This window comes from Heteronotia binoei, chromosome 3 (genome assembly GCF_032191835.1).
Source record: "Heteronotia binoei isolate CCM8104 ecotype False Entrance Well chromosome 3, APGP_CSIRO_Hbin_v1, whole genome shotgun sequence".
In the NCBI taxonomy this organism is placed as follows: domain Eukaryota; kingdom Metazoa; phylum Chordata; class Lepidosauria; order Squamata; family Gekkonidae; genus Heteronotia; species Heteronotia binoei.
The window spans coordinates 188,849,675-188,869,223 of NC_083225.1; the positions used below are offsets into that span (position 1 = coordinate 188,849,675).

Sequence of the window (19,549 nt, forward strand, 5' to 3'; positions counted from 1 at the left end):
TCATCTACCTCACAGGGTGTCTGTTGGGGGGGGGGGGGAGGAAGGGAAAGGAGATTGTGAGCCGCTCTGTGTCATGGGTGCTGGGGACCCTTCAGAGGAAGTTGAGTCTGATGAGGAAACTGTGCCCCTGCCACCTGCACCAGTGCCCCTGCCTCCTGCTGGAGAAGATCCCAGCCCCCCTGCCTCGCCCTCTCGGGTGGCTCGTGTGCGTGACCGCCTCCGGCAGGACCTCAGGGATCGGAGGAGGGCGGCACGCTCACAAGCAAGACGCTCCCTGAGCCCTGAGTTCTGAGAGGATTCTGGCCCTTCTAAGAGCAAGGATGCTTGAGTGGTAACAGGATCCTGGCTGCCTCCCTGAGCCAGCAATTAGCCCAAACGGGCAACAGCCAGCAGAGGGCTATATAGCTGTGGGCTTTGGGAGGAAGCTTTGTGGAAGCAACTAGTCATCTCCCTGACATTCTAGCATCCACTCCGGCTTGACTTTGGTTCCTGACTCCCTGACTTTGGCTTTGGACTTCTGGACTCCCTGACCTCGGCTTCTGGACCTCAGACCTGCGATACTTCTACAGTGATTCGGATTTGGCGCCTCGGACCCTCCTGCTTACTGGCTACAGACCTCGGACTGCCTCTGGACTTTGCCTGACCCGGCCCCAGCCGTGACAGATTGCTTCCACCGACAAACACCCACTCCACAGGATGGATGCTGAAGCAAGTGAAACCACAGAACTACTGGCTGCGCTCCAAGCCCAGGTACAGCAGCTAACACAGGCAGTAGTGCACTTGCAGCAACAACCTGCGGCCAGTGCTCCAGCCAAGTGCCCAGTTCCCCCACCTGACAGATTTGGGGGTGCCGTGGAAGAATTTCCTGCCTTCCTAGCACAGTGTCGGCTGTACTTTGAACTGAGAGCACGGGACTTCCTCAATGACAAAACCAAGGTGTGTTTCGTCATCAGTCTGTTAAAGGGGCAGGCGGCCAAATGGGCCACACCCTTACTGGTCGCGTCCTCTCCCCTACTGACTGATTACCAGGGGTTTGAGGCCCACCTGTCTGCTGCTTTCTCAAACCCAGTCCAAGCAGCCACAGCCAACCGGAAGATCAGGGCACTGAAACAAGGCAACTCCTCGGTGGCTCAATATGCCACTGAATTCAAGCTCCTGACCCAGGACTTGGCGTGGAATGAGGCTGCCCAGATGGACCAGTTTACTGAGGGGTTGGCAGAGGAGGTCCTGGATGAACTGGCCAGGGTGGAGCAGCCACCCACGCTCCAAGAACTTATCACCCTCTGCCTCCGCATCGATGGCCGCCTGGAAAGTCGCCGCCAAGCCAAGACCAGAGGGCGCCAGCTCCCTGCGCCGTGCTACCTGGCTCCTCGCCCGTCCCCAGCTAGTACCAGCACCAAGGATGAGCCTATGCAGCTTGGAGCTGCTCGACCCCGCCTGACCCCAGAGGAAAAGACCAGACGCCGCATGCAGAATCTGTGCCTCTACTGCGGCACGGCAGGCCACTATGCCTCTGGCTGCCCTGCTAAGCATCGGATACCTGGACCTTCGCTGCCACCGCCGCCAAAAGGGCAGCCCCAGGCGTAAGTGGACCCCCCAGCCTGGGGCGACTAGCTGGGTCCTCCGAACAGCGGGCTGATACCCCAGGGCCATTCCTGCTACCAGTCAAACTCCGTCTGCCTGACGAACGCTGGCTGTTCGTGTATGCCATGCTGGACTCGGGAGCGGCCCACTGTTTTATAGATGCCGCCTTTGTGAAGCAGCACCAGATCCCTGTGCAGACAAAAGGGATTCCGTCGCTGGTGGAGGCTATTGACGGGCGCCTCCTCCGTTCTGGCCCCGTCACCCAGGAGACTTGTCCCATCACCTTCCACGTCCAGCAGCACCAAGAACAGCTGCGGTTTGATGTCGCCCGCATGCCTCGCTTCCCGCTGATTCTAGGCCTTTCCTGGCTGAAGCTGCACAACCCCATCGTGGACTGGGCCCAGCAGGAACTACGCTTCCGAGACCCATGCCCCCATCTGACTCCTCCCACCACTCTAGCAGCTGGCATCCCGAGTGGTGGTCCTCAGCTCCCTCAGAAGTATGTGGACTTTGCTGATGTCTTCGAAGAGACAGGAGCTGATCAGCTTCCCCCTCACCGGCCCTACGACTGTGCCATTGATTTGGTACCTGGGGCACCACTCCCGGTGGGGCGTCTGTACCCAATGTCGGAGCCGGAGTTGGCAGCTCTGCGAGACTTCCTGGACAAGAACCTGAAACGCGGATTCATCCGACCCTCAACCTCTCCCCTATCTGCTCCAGTGATCTTCGTGAAGAAGAAAAGTGGGGAGCTCCGGCTGTGCAATGACTACCGGGCCCTGAACAAGATCACCATCCGCGACCGGTACCCTCTACCACTGATCCCTGAACTCTTGGATCGTTTAAAGGGGGCCCAAATCTACACCAAGCTGGACCTCCGTGGAGCGTACAATTTGGTGCGCATACGGCCCGGAGACGAATGGAAGACCGCGTTTGGGACCCGATACGGGCAGTACGAGCACCTGGTAATGCCCTTCGGACTGACCAATGCCCCCGCTGTCTTCCAGAGGTTCATGAATGACATATTCCGGGACCTGCTCGACCGCTTCGCGATCATATACCTGGATGACATCCTAATTTACTCCCGCAATCCTGCCCAGCACGCCGAGCACGTCCGCCAGGTCCTGCAGCGCCTACGAGCCCATGGTCTCTACGCCAAGCTGGAGAAGTGCGACTTCGACCTGCGCTCCGTCGAGTTCCTTGGGCACATCGTGTCACCGCAGGGGATCCTCATGGACCCGAAAAAAGTAGAAGCGGTCCTGACCTGGCAGGCTCCTCAGAATCGCAAAGACCTGCAGCGGTTCCTCGGTTTTGCCAACTACTATCGGCAATTCATCCCGGCCTACGCATCCCTGACCACACCCCTGACTCAACTACTCCGCCCCAAAGAACCCTTCCACTGGTCCCCAGAGGCCGATAACGCCTTCTCCACCCTGAAGACTCGCTTTGCCACCGGGCCACTCCTGAGATACCCCGACCCCCAGCTTCCCTTTACAGTGGAAGCTGATGCCTCCAACGTGGCCCTGGGAGCAGTGCTGTCCCAGCGCGAGGAGCCGTCCCAGCCACTACAGCCCTGCGCCTATTACTCGCGGCAGCTCACTGCTGCAGAGAGGAACTATACCATCTGGGAGAGGGAGTTGCTCGCGATCAAGGCGGCGTTTGAGGTTTGGCGACATTACCTCGAAGGGGCTCGCCACCCTGTTCAAGTGCTCACCGATCACCGGAACTTGGAACACCTCCAGACCACCCGCCGTCTCAACCAGCGCCAGATCCGGTGGTCCCTATTCTTCTCTCGCTTCGACTTCCGGATCTCCTACATCCCCCATACCCAGAACCGGAAAGCAGACGCGCTCTCCCGGAAACCGGAATACGCCCCTGCCTCAACTGAGACCGCGCCCGCTGCTCCAATCCTGCCGCCCTCAGTATTTGCAGCCACCTCCACTTCACCAGCACTCGTGGAGGACATTCGGGCTAGCCAGGCCAATGATCCCTGGGTCCAGCAACACCTCCAGGCTCTCCAAGATGACCCAACAGGGGAGTTCACGACTCGAGGCGGCCTCTTGCTACACCCTCTTGCTACACCGCGAACGCCTCTATGTGCCGCCCGGGCCCTTGCGGGCAGAAGTGCTACGCCTGACCCACGACTCGTTACCCGCCGGGCACTTTGGACAGCATAAGACCACCCACTTGCTGACAAGGGAATTCTGGTGGCCACGAGTTCGCGCTGATGTTGCCCGCTATGTCAGCTCCTGTGACGTCTGCCGACGGGCCAAAGACATCCCAGCCAAACCCTCGGGGTTGCTGCAGCCCTTGCCAACATCTTCAGGACCCTGGGATACCATCTCGATGGACTTCATCACGGAACTTCCACGCTCCAAGGGTCAGACTTGTATCTGGGTGGTCGTCGACCTATTTACCAAGATGGCCCACTTTGTTCCGTGCCCGAAACTCCCCACAGCTCAGGAGACGGCCCAGCTTTACCTGCAACACATCTTTCGTCTGCATGGACTCCCAGCCCATCTGATCTCCGATCGGGGCCCTCAGTTCTCCTCTCGGTTCTGGCAAGCCCTCCATTCCAGCCTGGGTACTCGAGTGCACCTGTCCTCGGCCTACCACCCACAGACAGATGGCCAGACAGAGCGCACCAATGCCACGCTAGAGCAATATCTCCGCTGTTACACCTGTTACCAGCAGGATGACTGGACCACTCTATTGCCCCTAGCGGAGTTTGCATACAACAACGCGGTCCATTCATCCACCCAAATGACCCCGTTTGCTGCAACCTACGGGTACCACCCTCGGTTCTTCCCAGCGATCCTACCACCCACGAATGTCCCCGCCGTCGATGCCTACCTGCAAGAACTCCGTGCCAGCCAAGACTTGCTCCGAGAGCAGCTACAGCAAGCCAAGGAGGCATATAAACGGGCTGCGGACCGAAAGAGGCAAGAAGGCCCTCCAGTGCAGCCGGGGGATCAGGTGTGGCTCTCAACTCGCTACCTGCGCCGGCCTGGTCGGTCTCACAAGCTGGATGCACGGTTCATTGGACCCTACCCCGTCGTTGAACAAATAAACCCCGTCGCCTTCAGGCTCCAGTTGCCACCCCACCTCCGCATTCACCCCGTGTTTCATCGCTCCCTCCTTGTTCCGGCTGCACCCCCTGACCCAGCTCGGACTCCTTCCCCACCGCCGCCACCACCAGTGTTGGTGGATGACGAGGAAGAATATGAGGTGCGCCAGATCCTGGACTCCCTTGGTACCATCGTGGAGGCCTCCAGTACCTGGTGGACTGGGAGGGATACGGCCCAGAAGACCGGTCTTGGGAGCCCGAGGACAATCTTCATGCCCCGGACTTGGTGCACCAGTTCCACAACGACCACCCCGACCTTCCAGGTCCCTCGACGGAGGGGGGCCCTGGGGGGGGGGATAGTGTCATGGGTGCTGGGGACCCTTCAGAGGAAGTTGAGTCTGATGAGGAAACTGTGCCCCTGCCACCTGCACCAGTGCCCCTGCCTCCTGCTGGAGAAGATCCCAGCCCCCCTGCCTCGCCCTCTCGGGTGGCTCGTGTGCGTGACCGCCTCCGGCAGGACCTCAGGGATCGGAGGAGGGCGGCACGCTCACAAGCAAGACGCTCCCTGAGCCCTGAGTTCTGAGAGGATTCTGGCCCTTCTAAGAGCAAGGATGCTTGAGTGGTAACAGGATCCTGGCTGCCTCCCTGAGCCAGCAATTAGCCCAAACGGGCAACAGCCAGCAGAGGGCTATATAGCTGTGGGCTTTGGGAGGAAGCTTTGTGGAAGCAACTAGTCATCTCCCTGACATTCTAGCATCCACTCCGGCTTGACTTTGGTTCCTGACTCCCTGACTTTGGCTTTGGACTTCTGGACTCCCTGACCTCGGCTTCTGGACCTCAGACCTGCGATACTTCTACAGTGATTCGGATTTGGCGCCTCGGACCCTCCTGCTTACTGGCTACAGACCTCGGACTGCCTCTGGACTTTGCCTGACCCGGCCCCAGCCGTGACACTCTGAGACTCTTCGGAGTGGAGGGCGGGATATAAATCCAATATCTTCATCTACCTCACAGGGTGTCTGTTGTGGGGAGGAAGGGAAAGGAGATTGTGAGCCACTCTGAGACTCTTCGGAGTGGAGGGCGGGATATAAATCCAATATCTTCATCTACCTCACAGGGTGTCTGTTGTGGGGAGGAAGGGAAAGGAGATTGTGAGCCACTCTGAGACTCTTCAGAGTGGAGGGCGGGATATAAATCCAATATCTTCATCTACCTCACAGGGTGTCTGTTGTGGGGGAGGAAGGGAAAGGAGATTGTGAGCCGCTCTGAGACTCTTCGGAGTGGAGGGCGGGATATAAATCCAATATCTTCATCTACCTCACAGGGTGTCTGTTGTGGGGGAGGAAGGGAAAGGAGATTGTGAGCCACTCTGAGACTCTTCGGAGTGGAGGGCGGGATATAAATCCAATATCTTCATCTACCTCACAGGGTGTCTGTTGTGGGGAGGAAGGGAAAGGAGATTGTGAGCCACTCTGAGACTCTTCAGAGTGGAGGGCGGGATATAAATCCAATATCTTCATCTACCTCACAGGGTGTCTGTTGTGGGGGAGGAAGGGAAAGGAGATTGTGAGCCGCTCTGAGACTCTTCGGAGTGGAGGGCGGGATATAAATCCAATATCTTCATCTACCTCACAGGGTGTCTGTTGTGGGGGAGGAAGGGAAAGGAGATTGTGAGCCGCTCTGAGACTCTTCGGAGTTGAGGGTGGGATATAAATCCAATATCTTCATCTACCTCACAGGCTGTCTGTTGTGGGGGGGGGGGGAGGAGATTGTGAGCCGCTCTGAGACTCTTCGGAGTGGAGGGCGGGATATAAATCCAATATCTTCTATTGTGGGGAGAAGAAAGGAAGGTGATTATAAGCCTTTTTGAGACTTTTTCAGGTTGCCTCTTTTCCCCTCAGAGTAGGAGCGGGAGAAAAAAGCATCAGTGTCATGTGAGCCGTGATGTCACTTCTGGGGAAACCTGGAAGTGACGTCCTTTAGTTCTGGGAATTGGCGGACTCTGTGGTTTTCCCACAGTTTCCAGAGATTTCTAGAACTACTCGACATCACATCTAGGGTTTCCTGGAAGTGACGTGAAGGGGCACATGACATGACTATGAAGAAAGGTTAAAGCGCTTGGGACTCTTTAGCTTGGAGAAACATTGATGGAGGGGTAGAAAAAGAAGTCCTTTTCTCCCAATACAAGAACTTGTGGGCACTACATGAAATTGCTGAGAAGTTGGGTAGGAACGGATAAAAGAAAGTACTTCTTCACCCAAAAGGTGATTAACGCATGGAATTCACTGCCACAGGAGGTGGTGGCAGCTACAAGTATAGCAGCTACAAGCACAGAGAGCTTCAAGAGGGGATTGGATAAACATCTGGAGCAGAGGTCCATCAGTGGCTATTAGCCACCGCATATTGTTGGAACTCTCTGTCTGGGGCAGTGATGATCTGTATTCTTGGTGCTTGGGGGGGCAACAGTGGGAGGGCTCCTGGAGTCCTGGCCCCACTGGTGGATCTCCTGATGGCACCTGGGATTTTTTGGCCACTGTGTGACACAGAGTGTTGGACAGGATGGGCCATTGGCCTGATCCGACATGGCTTCTCTTATGTTCTTATGTGACACAGAGTGTTGGACTGGATGGGCCATTGGCCTGATCCGACATGGCTTCTCTTATGTTCTTATGTCTGGGGCAGTGATGCTCTGTCTTCTTGGTGCTTGGGGGGTAACAGCATGAGGGCTTCTGGAGTTCTGGCCTTGGTGGTGGACCTCCTGATGGCTCTTGGGTTTGGGCCACTGTGTGACCCAGAGTGTTGGCCTGGATGGGCCATTGGCCTGATCCAACATGGCTTCTCTTAGGTTCTTATGTGACCCAGAGTGTTGGACTGGATGGGCCATTGGCCTGATCCAACATGGCTTCTCTTATGTTCTTATGTCTGGGGCAGTGATGCTCTGTCTTCTTGGTGCTTGTGGGGGGGGGGGGCAACAGCATGAGGGCTTCTGGAGTTCTGGCCTTGCTGGTGGACCTCCTGATGGCCCTTGGGTTTGGGCCACTGTGTGACCCAGAGTGTTGGACTGGATGGGCCATTGGCCTGATCCAACATGGTGTCTCTTATGTTCTTATGTGACACAGAGTGTTGGATTGGATGGGCCATTGGCCTGATCTGACATGGCTTCTCTGATGTTCTTATTTCTGGGGCAGTGAAGCTCTTGTCTTCTTAGTGCTTGAGGGGCAACAGCATGAGGACTTCTGGAGTTCTGACCTTGCTCATGGACCTCCTGATGGCCCTTGGTTTGGGCCACTGTGTGACCCAGAGTGTTGGACTGGATGGGCCATTGGCCTGATCCAACATGGCTTCTCTGATGTTCTTATTTCTGGGGCAGTGAAACTCTTGTCTTCTTAGTGCTTGGGGGGGCAACAGCATGAGGACTTCTGGAGTTCTGACCTTGCTCATGGACCTCCTGATGGCCCTTGGTTTGGGCCACTGTGTGACACAGAGTGTTGGACTGGATGGGCCATTGGCCTGATCCAACATGGCTTCTCTTATGTTCTTATGTCATGCCTCTTATGTCCCTGCCCCCTGCCTCAGCTCCCTGGAAACCCTACCTGGGGGCTGCCTTCTTTCCTGCCCCAGGAATTTTGTCTGTCTTGTGGAGTCCAGTCACTGAAGAATATTCCAGTTCTGTCTTTGCCCCCATCACTTCCATCTCCTCTTTTCTCCTACAAAGAATGCAGAGGTTGGAAATGGGTTACGGCAAAGATCTGATCGTCTCTCTCTCTCTCTCTTTTCTCCCCTCCCCCAATTTTTGATTCCAGGTTGCCATCAAACAGATGAACTTGCAGCAGCAGCCCAAGAAGGAGTTGATAATTAACGAAATCCTTGTTATGAGGGAAAACAAGAACCCCAACATTGTCAACTATCTGGACAGGTGCGTGACGTAGCTCCCAAAAGGGAAATTCATGTGTGGGATCATCGTCTAAGGTAGAGCAAGCATCATCGGATAGTTGGGTCTTTGGCAGGGGTGGAATTCTAACAGGGGTTCCTTTGCATATTAGGCCACACCCCCATGCTGTAGCCAATCTTCCAAGAGCTTACAAGACTCTTTTTTGTAAGCTCTTGGAGGACTGGCTACATCAAGGGGGTGTGGCCTAATATGCAAAGGAGCTCCTGCTAGAATTCCACCTCTGATCTTCGGATGCTTTCCTATAGTTATTTTTATGCCCTTATGTTTTGGGGAGGGCTCCTGAGGAAGGCTATTAAATGAAAAAGTTTTTCCACTTTTGGCAGTATCTACCTATCCATTTTTAGCCCACCCTTCCATAAACAGTGCCCTGAGCCTCCTTATAGGAGGCTTCGCTCCCTCATCTCTTTCCTTCACTCACCCCCTTCCATTTTGTCAGCACAACAACCTTATGAGGTAGGTTGGGCTGACAGACCTTGACTGTCAAAGTCAGCCAGTGAGCTTTCTAGTAGAGGGGACTTGAATTTAAGTCTCTTAAGAACATCAGAAGAACCCTGCTGGATCAGACCATGTAACCATAAGGACGTGGACATGTTACTCGGTGAGACTTCAGGACCATCAGAAGACCTCTTTCCGTTGCTCCTCTTCAAGACATGCAGTTTTGGGCTATTTCCTTTCTCCAGTGAGGAAGGAGACAAGCTGTTCTGAACATTCGCTTCCTCCCCGCCCCCCACAGGGACATATTAGGCCACACACCCCTGATGCAGCCAATCCTGGGCTCTTGGAAGAAGAAGACTGCAGATTTATACCCCGCCCTTCTCTCTGAATCAGAGACTCAGAGCATCTTACAATCTCCTTTATCTCCCCCCCCCCCCGCAACAGACACCCTGTGAGGTGGATGGGGCTGAGAGAGCTCTCCCAGAAGCTGCCCTTTCAAGGACAACTCCTACGAGAGCTCTGGCTGACCCAAGGCCCTTCCAGCAGGTGCAAGTGGAGGAGTGGGGAATCCAACCCGGTTCTCCCAGATAAGAGTCCGCACACTTAACCACTACACCAAACTGGCTCTCTTAGCTGCGCTCCCCTCCTAGAACCTCCAGACAAGCTCAAGGTCCATTTGTAGGAGAGCTTGACTTCTTATTTTGTTCCCACAATTTAAAAAAAACAGCAACAACCCAGTGCAAATGTTTGGAGATAACCAAAAGGACGTGGACATGTTACGCGGTGAGACTTCAGGACCATCAGAAGACCTCTTTCCTTTGCCCCTCTTCAAGACATGCAGCTCTGGGCTATTTCCTTTCTCCGGCGAGGAAGGAGACAAGCTGTTCTGAACATTTGCTTCCTCCCTCCACCCCACAGGGACAGGAGAAGCCCCACTGGTTCCTCTTCGGGGCCAATTCAGCCATTCTTGCAGGGACAAATGAGCTGTGCTCCAATTTGACTTTAAAGTGTCCCCCTTCCCTTTTCCTGCTCGTTCTTAGCTGCAGTCCAGGATCTCAAGGCCTTCTGAGATCAACCCCCTGCTCCTAGTGTAATGCTTCATAAGGAAACCCTGAGAAGTGCCCAGGGGTAGAATTCTATCAGGAGCTCCTTTGCATATTAGGCCCCACCCCCTGTTGTAGCCAATCCTCCTGGAGCTTACAAAAAAAAAGCCTTGTAAGCTCTTGGAGGATTGGCTACATCAGGGGTGTGTGGCCTAATATGCAAAGGAGCTCCTGCTAGAATTCCAAGCTCTTGGGAGGGTTGGCTACCTCAGGGGTGTGTGGCCTAATATGCAAAGGAGCTCCTGCTAGAATTCCAAGCTCTTGGAGGATTGGCTACATCAGGGGTGTGTGGCCTAATATGCAAAGGAGCTCCTGCTAGAATTCCAAGCTCTTGGGAGGATTGGCTACATCAGGGGTGTGTGGCCTAATATGCAAAGGAGCTCCTGCTAGAATTCCAAGCTCTTGGGAGGGTTGGCTACCTCAGGGGTGTGTGGCCTAATATGCAAAGGAGCTCCTGCTAGAATTCCAAGCTCTTGGAGGATTGGCTACCTCAGGGGTGTGTGGCCTAATATGCAAAGGAGCTCCTGCTAGAATTCCAAGCTCTTGGGAGGATTGGCTACCTCAGGGGTGTGTGGCCTAATATGCAAAGGAGCTCCTGCTAGAATTCCAAGCTCTTGGGAGGATTGGCTACCTCAGGGGTGTGTGGCCTAATATGCAAAGGAGCTCCTGCTAGAATTCCAAGCTCTTGGAGGATTGGTTACATCAGGGGTGTGTGGCCTAATATGCAAAGGAGCTCCTGCTAGAATTCCAAGCTCTTGGAGGATTGGCTACCTCAGGGGTGTGTGGCCTAATATGCAAAGGAGCTCCTGCTAGAATTCCAAGCTCTTGGGAGGGTTGGCTACATCAGGGGTGTGTGGCCTAATATGCAAAGGAGCTCCTGCTAGAATTCCAAGCTCTTGGGAGGGTTGGCTACATCAGGGGTGCATGGCCTAATATGCAAAGGAGCTCCTGCTAGAATTCCAAGCTCTTGGGAGGATTGGCTACCTCAGGGGTGTGTGGCCTAATATGCAAAGGAGCTCCTGCTAGAATTCCAAGCTCTTGGAGGATTGGCTACATCAGGGGTGTGTGGCCTAATATGCAAAGGAGCTCCTGCTAGAATTCCAAGCTCTTGGGAGGGTTGGCTACATCAGGGGTGTGTGGCCTAATATGCAAAGGAGCTCCTGCTAGAATTCCAAGCTCTTGGAGGATTGGCTACATCAGGGGTGTGTGGCCTAATATGCAAAGGAGCTCCTGCTAGAATTCCAAGCTCTTGGAGGATTGGCTACATCAGGGGTGTGTGGCCTAATATGCAAAGGAGCTCCTGCTAGAATTCCAAGCTCTTGGGAGGGTTGGCTACATCAGGGGTGTGTGGCCTAATATGCAAAGGAGCTCCTGCTAGAATTCCAAGCTCTTGGAGGATTGGCTACATCAGGGGTGTGTGGCCTAATATGCAAAGGAGCTCCTGCTAGAATTCCAAGCTCTTGGAGGATTGGCTACATCAGGGGTGTGTGGCCTAATATGCAAAGGAGCTCCTGCTAGAATTCCAAGCTCTTGGGAGGGTTGGCTACATCAGGGGTGTGTGGCCTAATATGCAAAGGAGCTCCTGCTAGAATTCCAAGCTCTTGGGAGGATTGGCTACATCAGGGGTGTGTGGCCTAATATGCAAAGGAGCTCCTGCTAGAATTCCAAGCTCTTGGAGGATTGGCTACATCAGGGGTGTGTGGCCTAATATGCAAAGGAGCTCCTGCTAGAATTCCAAGCTCTTGGGAGGGTTGGCTACATCAGGGGTGTGTGGCCTAATATGCAAAGGAGCTCCTGCTAGAATTCCAAGCTCTTGGAGGATTGGCTACATCAGGGGTGTGTGGCCTAATATGCAAAGGAGCTCCTGCTAGAATTCCAAGCTCTTGGGAGGGTTGGCTACACCAGGGGTGTGTGGCCTAATATGCAAAGGAGCTCCTGCTAGAATTCCAAGCTCTTGGAGGATTGGCTACATCAGGGGTGTGTGGCCTAATATGCAAAGGAGCTCCTGCTAGAATTCCAAGCTCTTGGAGGATTGGCTACATCAGGGGTGTGTGGCCTAATATGCAAAGGAGCTCCTGCTAGAATTCCAAGCTCTTGGGAGGGTTGGCTACATCAGGGGTGTGTGGCCTAATATGCAAAGGAGCTCCTGCTAGAATTCCAAGCTCTTGGGAGGATTGGCTACATCAGGGGTGTGTGGCCTAATATGCAAAGGAGCTCCTGCTAGAATTCCAAGCTCTTGGAGGATTGGCTACATCAGGGGTGTGTGGCCTAATATGCAAAGGAGCTCCTGCTAGAATTCCAAGCTCTTGGGAGGGTTGGCTACATCAGGGGTGTGTGGCCTAATATGCAAAGGAGCTCCTGCTAGAATTCCAAGCTCTTGGGAGGGTTGGCTACATCAGGGGTGTGTGGCCTAATATGCAAAGGAGCTCCTGCTAGAATTCCAAGCTCTTGGGAGGATTTGCTACATCAGGGGTGTGTGGCCTAATATGCAAAGGAGCTCCTGCTAGAATTCCAAGCTCTTGGGAGGGTTGGCTACATCAGGGGTGTGTGGCCTAATATGCAAAGGAGCTCCTGCTAGAATTCCAAGCTCTTGGGAGGGTTGGCTACATCAGGGGTGTGTGGCCTAATATGCAAAGGAGCTCCTGCTAGAATTCCACCCCTGGCCATAAGTTAGAAGTTACTTGATGGCACGTAACGCACAAACTAGGAGTATTGATCCACTTCCTCTCCTGCCGTTCCTTCAAGGAGCCCAGATTGCTGCTTTTGAGGCTGTCCTTGTTTGACCAGGAACTTCCAAGTTCCCAGATCACCCCCAACCCCATCCCTTCTAATACGCACCGTCTGTTGATGCTCCCAGCTGGCTCCGTTCTTAAAAATAGCTCCGCTCTCAGAGCTGGCAGTGGGGAACGTTTGGCGGAAAGCAACTCGCGCTTCACCTTCTGCCGTCGCTCTGGTTTCTCGCAGTTACCTCGTGGGGGACGAACTGTGGGTCGTCATGGAGTATTTGGCAGGCGGCTCTCTGACCGACGTGGTGACGGAGACCTGCATGGATGAAGGGCAGATCGCAGCCGTGTGCCGAGAGGTAAGGGCTGTTGCAGAAGTGACAGTCTGCTAAGAGTCTAGCTCGGGGGTGGCCACATGTGACTCTTTCACACACGTTGTGTGGCTCTCAAAGCCCCCACTGTCCCCCGTTGGCTGGCTTGGAGAAAGCATTTGTCTCTTTAAATCACTTCTCCAAGCCAGCCAGTGACTTGGAGAATGCATTTAAAGTTGCTTTCTTTCCACCTCTACCCTTCCCCACCCACCTTCCTTCCTTCCTTCCTTGTGGCTTTCAAACAGCTGAAGTTTATTCAATGTGGCTTTTACGTTAAGCAAGTTTGGCCACCCCCGGTCTAGCTGCTAGAACAAAGCAGTAGACAAGTGCACCTTTAAGACCCACTAAGTTTTATTCAGAATGTATAAAAATGTGGAGAGCCAGTTTGGTGTAGTGGTTAAGTGGGCGGACTCTTATCTGGGAGAACCGGGTTTGATTCCCCACTCCTCTACTTGCACCTGCTGGAATGGCCTTGGGTCAGCCATAGCTCTCTTATCTGGAAGAACCGGGTTTGATCCCCACTCCTCCACTTGCAGCTGTTGGAATGGCCTTGGGTCAGCCATAGCTCTCTTATCTGGGAGAACCGGGTTTGATCCCCACTCCTCCACTTGCAGCTGCTGGAATGGCCTTGGGTCAGCCATAGCTCTCTTATCTGGAAGAACCGGGTTTGATCCCCACTCCTCCACTTGCAGCTGCTGGAATGGCCTTGGGTCAGCCATAGCTCTCTTATCTGGGAGAACCGGGTTTGATTCTCCACTCCTCCACTTGCAGCTGTTGGAATGGCCTTGGGTCAGCCACAGCTCTCTTATCTGGGAGAACCGGGTTTGATTCCCCACTCCTCCACTTGCAGCTGCTGGAATGGCCTTGGGTCAGCCATAGCTCTGGCAGAGCTTGTCCTTGAAAGGGCAGCTGTTGTGAGAGCTCTCTCAGCCCCACCCACCTCGCAGGGTGTCTGCTGTGGGGGAGGAAGATAAAGGAGATTGTAGGCTGCTCTGAGCCTCTGTCCTTGAAAGAGCAGCTTCTGGGAGAGCCCCCTCAGCCCCACCCGCCTCACAGGGTGTCTGTTGTGGGGGAGGAAGATAAAGGATATTGTGAGCCGCTCTGAGACTCTTCGGAGTGGAGGGCGGGATATAAATCCAATATCTTCTTCGTATGCTCCTAAGCAGACTTCATCAGACAAAATGGGAATGGCAAGCAGCAATTCTTAATGTAAGTGGGCAGTGAGTTGGTATGTGGAATCATGGGGATGTTTTTAGCAGATTAAAAGAATCACAAATAAGGATCTGTGTTTGTTAGTGTTAGGACAAAGCAGGGCTGAAACAACACTGGAGGGTGATAAAAAGCAGATTGCTGTTGTAGGTGTCAAGTGCCATAAATCTAGGTAACATTCTGGCTTTCTTAGTTTAAATAGAGGGCATGGTTTCTCAAGAGGTTATAACATCTGGTCTAGCTGCTGTAAATACTGCTGAAAGAGTAGTTTAATCCATTTATCCCCTAGGGGGAGCTGTGGAGCATTCTCTAATATTTAAGGTTTAGCGAATGTTTTTGCTTGCAGTTCAACCTACCACTTGTTTCTCTGCTGTACGCTAATACGTGTTAGTTCTTGTGTTCTGAAGTCCTCTCTTTTGCACCAATGGCCTGCAGTCAGCTATTGCCCTTTTGCAAAACCCTGTTGCAATAAATTAATGAAAAGCAAGCTCCAAAACAAAGATGAGATTATTTCCTAAACTCTCCAAGGGCAGCCCATTTGTGTCTGAATGAGTGTTTTCCTTTGGAGATACTGGTGGGGAGGGTTCAGTTACAACACCAAAGCCTGAATCTGGCACTGTACAAACAAGCTCAAAGCTTGTATGCTCTCTCCACACCTTGCACTCCATCAACGATTTTGGCACAAGCTAGGGTTGCCAAGTCCAATTCAAGAAATATCTGGGGACTTTGGGGGTGGAGCCAGGAGACATTGGGGGAGGAGCCAGGAACAAGGGTGTGACAAGCATCATTGAACTCCAAGGGAGTTCTGGCCATCACATTTAAAGGGACAGCACACCTTTTTAAATGTCTTCCTTCCATAGGAAATAATGAAGGATAGGGGCACCTTCTTTTGGGGCTCATAGAATTGGACCCCTGGTCCAATCGTTTTGAAACTTGGAGGGTACTTTGGGGACTTGGAGGGTACTTTGGGGAGAGGCACTAGATACTATAGTGAAAATTTGGTGCCTCTACCTCAAAAAACAGCTCCAGCAGAGCCCCCGAAACCTCCAGATCAATTCCCCATTATACCCTATGAGAATCGATCTCCACATAGGGAATAATGAAGTGCTCAGCAGACGTTTTCTCTCCCCCCCACCCCGTTTCTGGCGACTCTGAAGTGAGGGCTTGGCTTCTCTACTCACGAGTTGCTGCCAACTTCTCCAAAGCAACACAGACACCCCATCCCAAGAGGAAGCCTTTCAATCGGAGACTGAAGCCTCCGGAGGTGGAAAGTCACATGGTGGCTGTGGAGGCGGGGCTTGCCCCCACCGGCCAGCTGACTGGGCACAGGAAGGAGCCTGGGAAAGCGGAAGAACCCCCGCTGGGACCTGGGATTGGCAAGCCTAGCACAAGCTGTAGTTGTCTATTTATTTATTTAAGAATGTTTCTATTCCACCCATTCCCCGTAGGGCTCAGGACGGAGTACAACATACGATAAAACAATAAAATACAATAAAAACGTTTTATAAACGGTTATTGGCGTTGCCTCCGAACCAGCGCACCAAGGCGACCCTCGCTCTGCACACCGGTGTTGCAAACGGCGGTTTGTTGTCGGCGTAGAATCCCAGCATGTTTGAATGGACCGCCAAGTTCTGGTCTGTGCTAAAGCTGAAGCCGCTAATTGACTTTGAGTGTGCATGGCATGGACACGTGATGCTCATTCATACGGGCTGGCTGGCTGGCTGGCTTGCTCATTCGGATGGATGGATGGATGGATGGATGGATGGATGGATGGAGGGATGGAGGGAGGGAGGGAGGGAGGGAGGGAGGATGGATGGAGGATGGATGGATGGATGGATGGATGGATGGATGGAGGGAGGATGGATGGAGGATGGATGGATGGATGGATGGATGGATGGATGGATGGATGGAGGGAGGATGGATGGAGGATGGATGGATGGATGGATGGAGGGAGGATGGATGGAGGATGGATGGATGGATGGATGGAGGATGGAGGATGGATAGATAGATAGATTGATTGATTTATATCCCGCCCTTCCCACCAGAGTGGCTCAGGGCGGCTTACAACATATAAAACTTACATAGGTTTGGCTTAAAAACAATTACATAGCAGCAGTTAAAACAGTAGATTAATAAAACATAAAGCATAAAAACCAGCGATCTGTCAGAAAGCACTCTAGCTCCATCCAAAATTCTCAGTGTCGGTTAGTTATAGGCCAGCCGGAAGAGGACTGCCTTGCAGGCCCTGCGGAACTGCCCTAGGTCCCGCAGGGCCCTCACCTCTTCCGGCAGCTGGTTCCACCAGTAAGGCGCTGTTACCGAGAAGGCCCGATCCCTGGTAGATTTCAAACGGGCCTCCTTTGGCCCGGGGATTACAAGCAGGTTTTGCGAACCTGTGCTGCCATTCCCGTGCTGCTTCGTTACCACCGCTCAGCCGTCCAGTGAGGGCGAAAATGGTAGGAAGACCATCAACCGTGACCCAGTGTGCTGGCATCATCCCCCATAGGCCTGGAAGTGATTCTAGCATGCCTGTGGTGGATACTGGTATTCAGGCAAAATTCTGTGCTAAACCATAGAGTTTCGTCCAAATGCCAGAGCATCCCCTGGCAAGGCACTGATGTCATTTCCTGGTGCACAGGAAGCGACATCAGCACATTGCCATAGACATCATTTTGTCATCAATGAGGGTCCCGCTGCTAAGTCCTCCTGAGTTGAGCCGTGTCATGCCATGGTTTGTGTGATGGATCTCACCACCTTCACCAGGCTGCCAGTGTTGTTTATCTATCCCAGGGGTGTCAAACATGCAGCTTGGGGGCCGAATCAAGCCCTTGGAGTGCTCCTATCAGGCCCCCAAGCAACTGGCTGTCATCTGCTTCCTTCTGCCTCTCTCTCGCTTCCTTCTGCATCACAGCTTGCTTTGCCAGGCTTGCTCAATCGCACAGGAGCTACAGAGCAAAGCCTCTATTTTCTCCACTGACTGAGGCTCCTTGGGGAGGAGGGGGGAGAATAGCTTGCTTTGCCAGGCTCTCTCAGTTGCACAGCAGAACTACTGTGCCAGGCTTCCCTTCCTTCTATTGGCTGAGGCTCCTCCCTCTTCAGGTCCCTTGAGGAAGGACGGAAAGAGCCAGAGCTTCCTTTGCCCAGTTCCCTGGATCACACAAGAAAGACACAAAGAAAGCACCTTTAAGACCAACAAATGCTAAAAGTTTTAAGCACATTTTAAGTTTAAAAATATTTTTAATTGTGTTTGTGTACTTTATAGGCAAAATTCTGTGCTGAACCATAGTTTCATCCAAATGCCAGAGCATCCCCTGGCAATGCACTGATGTCATTTCCTGGTGCACAGGAAGTGACATCAGCACCCTGTATATTATTTATATCTCTGCTGCCGGCATTTCATTTTATGACACACGTGAACCGGCCCAACATTGTCTTATTCATGTCAGATCTGGCCCTAGGGTTGCCAAGTCCCCCGCGTTCCCCAGTGGGCGGCTTTTGCGCACGCAGCGCAATGACGTCACGTTGTGTGCGGCCACTCTAGGCATTTCTGGGGAAATTCTATGGTTTTCCCAGCCGCTCTAGCCATTTGGGAGGAAAAAACTCTATGGTACCTATTGTACCATGTCCAATGGGAACCTCCCGGGCAAGGGAATCCCCGCCCAGACCGTGGACTTGGCAGCCCTATCTGGCCCTCATTACAAATGAGTTTGACACCCTTGATCTGCCCCATTAGTTTTCCAAGTGTCAGCTCTCATACATTCATACTTGTCTCTGTCTCTCATGAGGAAATAGAGCAGGGGTGTCATCCATGCAGTTCAGGAGCCTGGAGCAACGGGCTGTCATCTGCTTCCTTCTCCCTCTCTCTTGCTTCCTTCTGCATCACAGCTTGCTTTGCCAGGCTTGCTCAATCGCACACAAGCTACAGAGTGAAACCTCTGTTTTCTCCATTGGCTGAGGCACCTCCCTTGGAGAGGAAGGGGGGGGGAATAGTTTGCTTCGCCAGGCTCTCTCAATTGCCCAGCAGAGCTACTAAGCCAAGCCTCTCTTCCTTCTACTGGCTGAGGCTCCACCCACCCTCAGTCCCTGGGGAAGGATCCAGTTCCCCGGATCCCATGGAAGAAATACAAAGAAAGCACCTTTAAGACCAACGAGTGCTAGGGTTGCCAATCCCCAGGCGGGGGCAGGGGATCCCCTGGTTTGGAGGCCCTCCCCACGCTTCAGAGTCCTCAGAAAGCAGGGGAGGGAAATGTCTGCTGGGAACTCTGTTATTCCCTATGAAGATTTATTCCCATAGAAAATCATGGAGAATTGATCCACGGGTATCTGGGGCTCTGGGGGGGCTGTTTTTTGGGGTAGAGGCACCAAATTTTCAGTACAGCATCTAGTGCCTCTCCCCAAAATACCTCCCCAAGTTTCAAAAAGATTGGAACCGGGGGTCCAATTCTATGAGCCCCCAAAGAAGGTGCCCCTATCCTTCGTTATTTCCTATGGAAGGAAGGACTTGAAAAGGTGTGCCGTACCTTTCAATGTGATGGCCAGAACTCCCTTTGGGGTTCAATGATGCTTGTCACCGCCTTGATCTTGGCTCCCCCCCTAATATCTCCTGGCTCCACCCCCAAAGTCTCCTGGCTCCCAGATATTTCTTGAATTGGACTTGGCAACCCTAACGAGTGCTAACGTTTTAATCATGTTTTAAGTTTTTAAAAATATATATATTAGTGTTCGTTCTTTATAAAGTATATCTCTCTGCTACCTAATCTTAAATAGGTACACACAGGGCCTGGCCTGACATGGCCCAGCCCCTCAAGGTCTCATTTATGTCTGATCCGGCCCTCATAACAAATGAGTTCGGCGCCCCGTTCTAGCTTGTCCCCCTAAAGCTGAGATTCGAAGGGTGCTCTAAACCCTGCATGCAGTACAGAACGTGGTGCTCGTGAGAACGTATTCCAGAAATCACTACTGCCTCAGCAGTGGAGACGGTGTGTGGATGAATAAACATTGCTTCTGAATTGCTTCATCTCCCCCCCACACCCCTCGAAGGCTTTACCTGAGAGATTCATGCATAATTCAAACGCTAAAAGCACCTAAGCCTCGCTTGGGAAATAACA

The 19,549-nt window shown here is 53.0% G+C and overlaps 1 protein-coding gene across 2 annotated transcripts in view; it reads left to right on the forward strand.

Annotated features, from left to right (window-relative positions):
* Positions 1-19,549, forward strand: part of PAK1 (p21 (RAC1) activated kinase 1) — an 85,916-nt gene that overhangs the window by 58,227 nt on the left and 8,140 nt on the right. For both annotated transcript variants that reach the window (XM_060235021.1, XM_060235022.1), the window contains exons 9-10: positions 8,452-8,564; positions 13,103-13,220. In XM_060235021.1, coding sequence (XP_060091004.1) covers positions 8,452-8,564; positions 13,103-13,220 — 231 coding nt within the window. The remainder of the gene's footprint in view (positions 1-8,451; positions 8,565-13,102; positions 13,221-19,549) is intronic.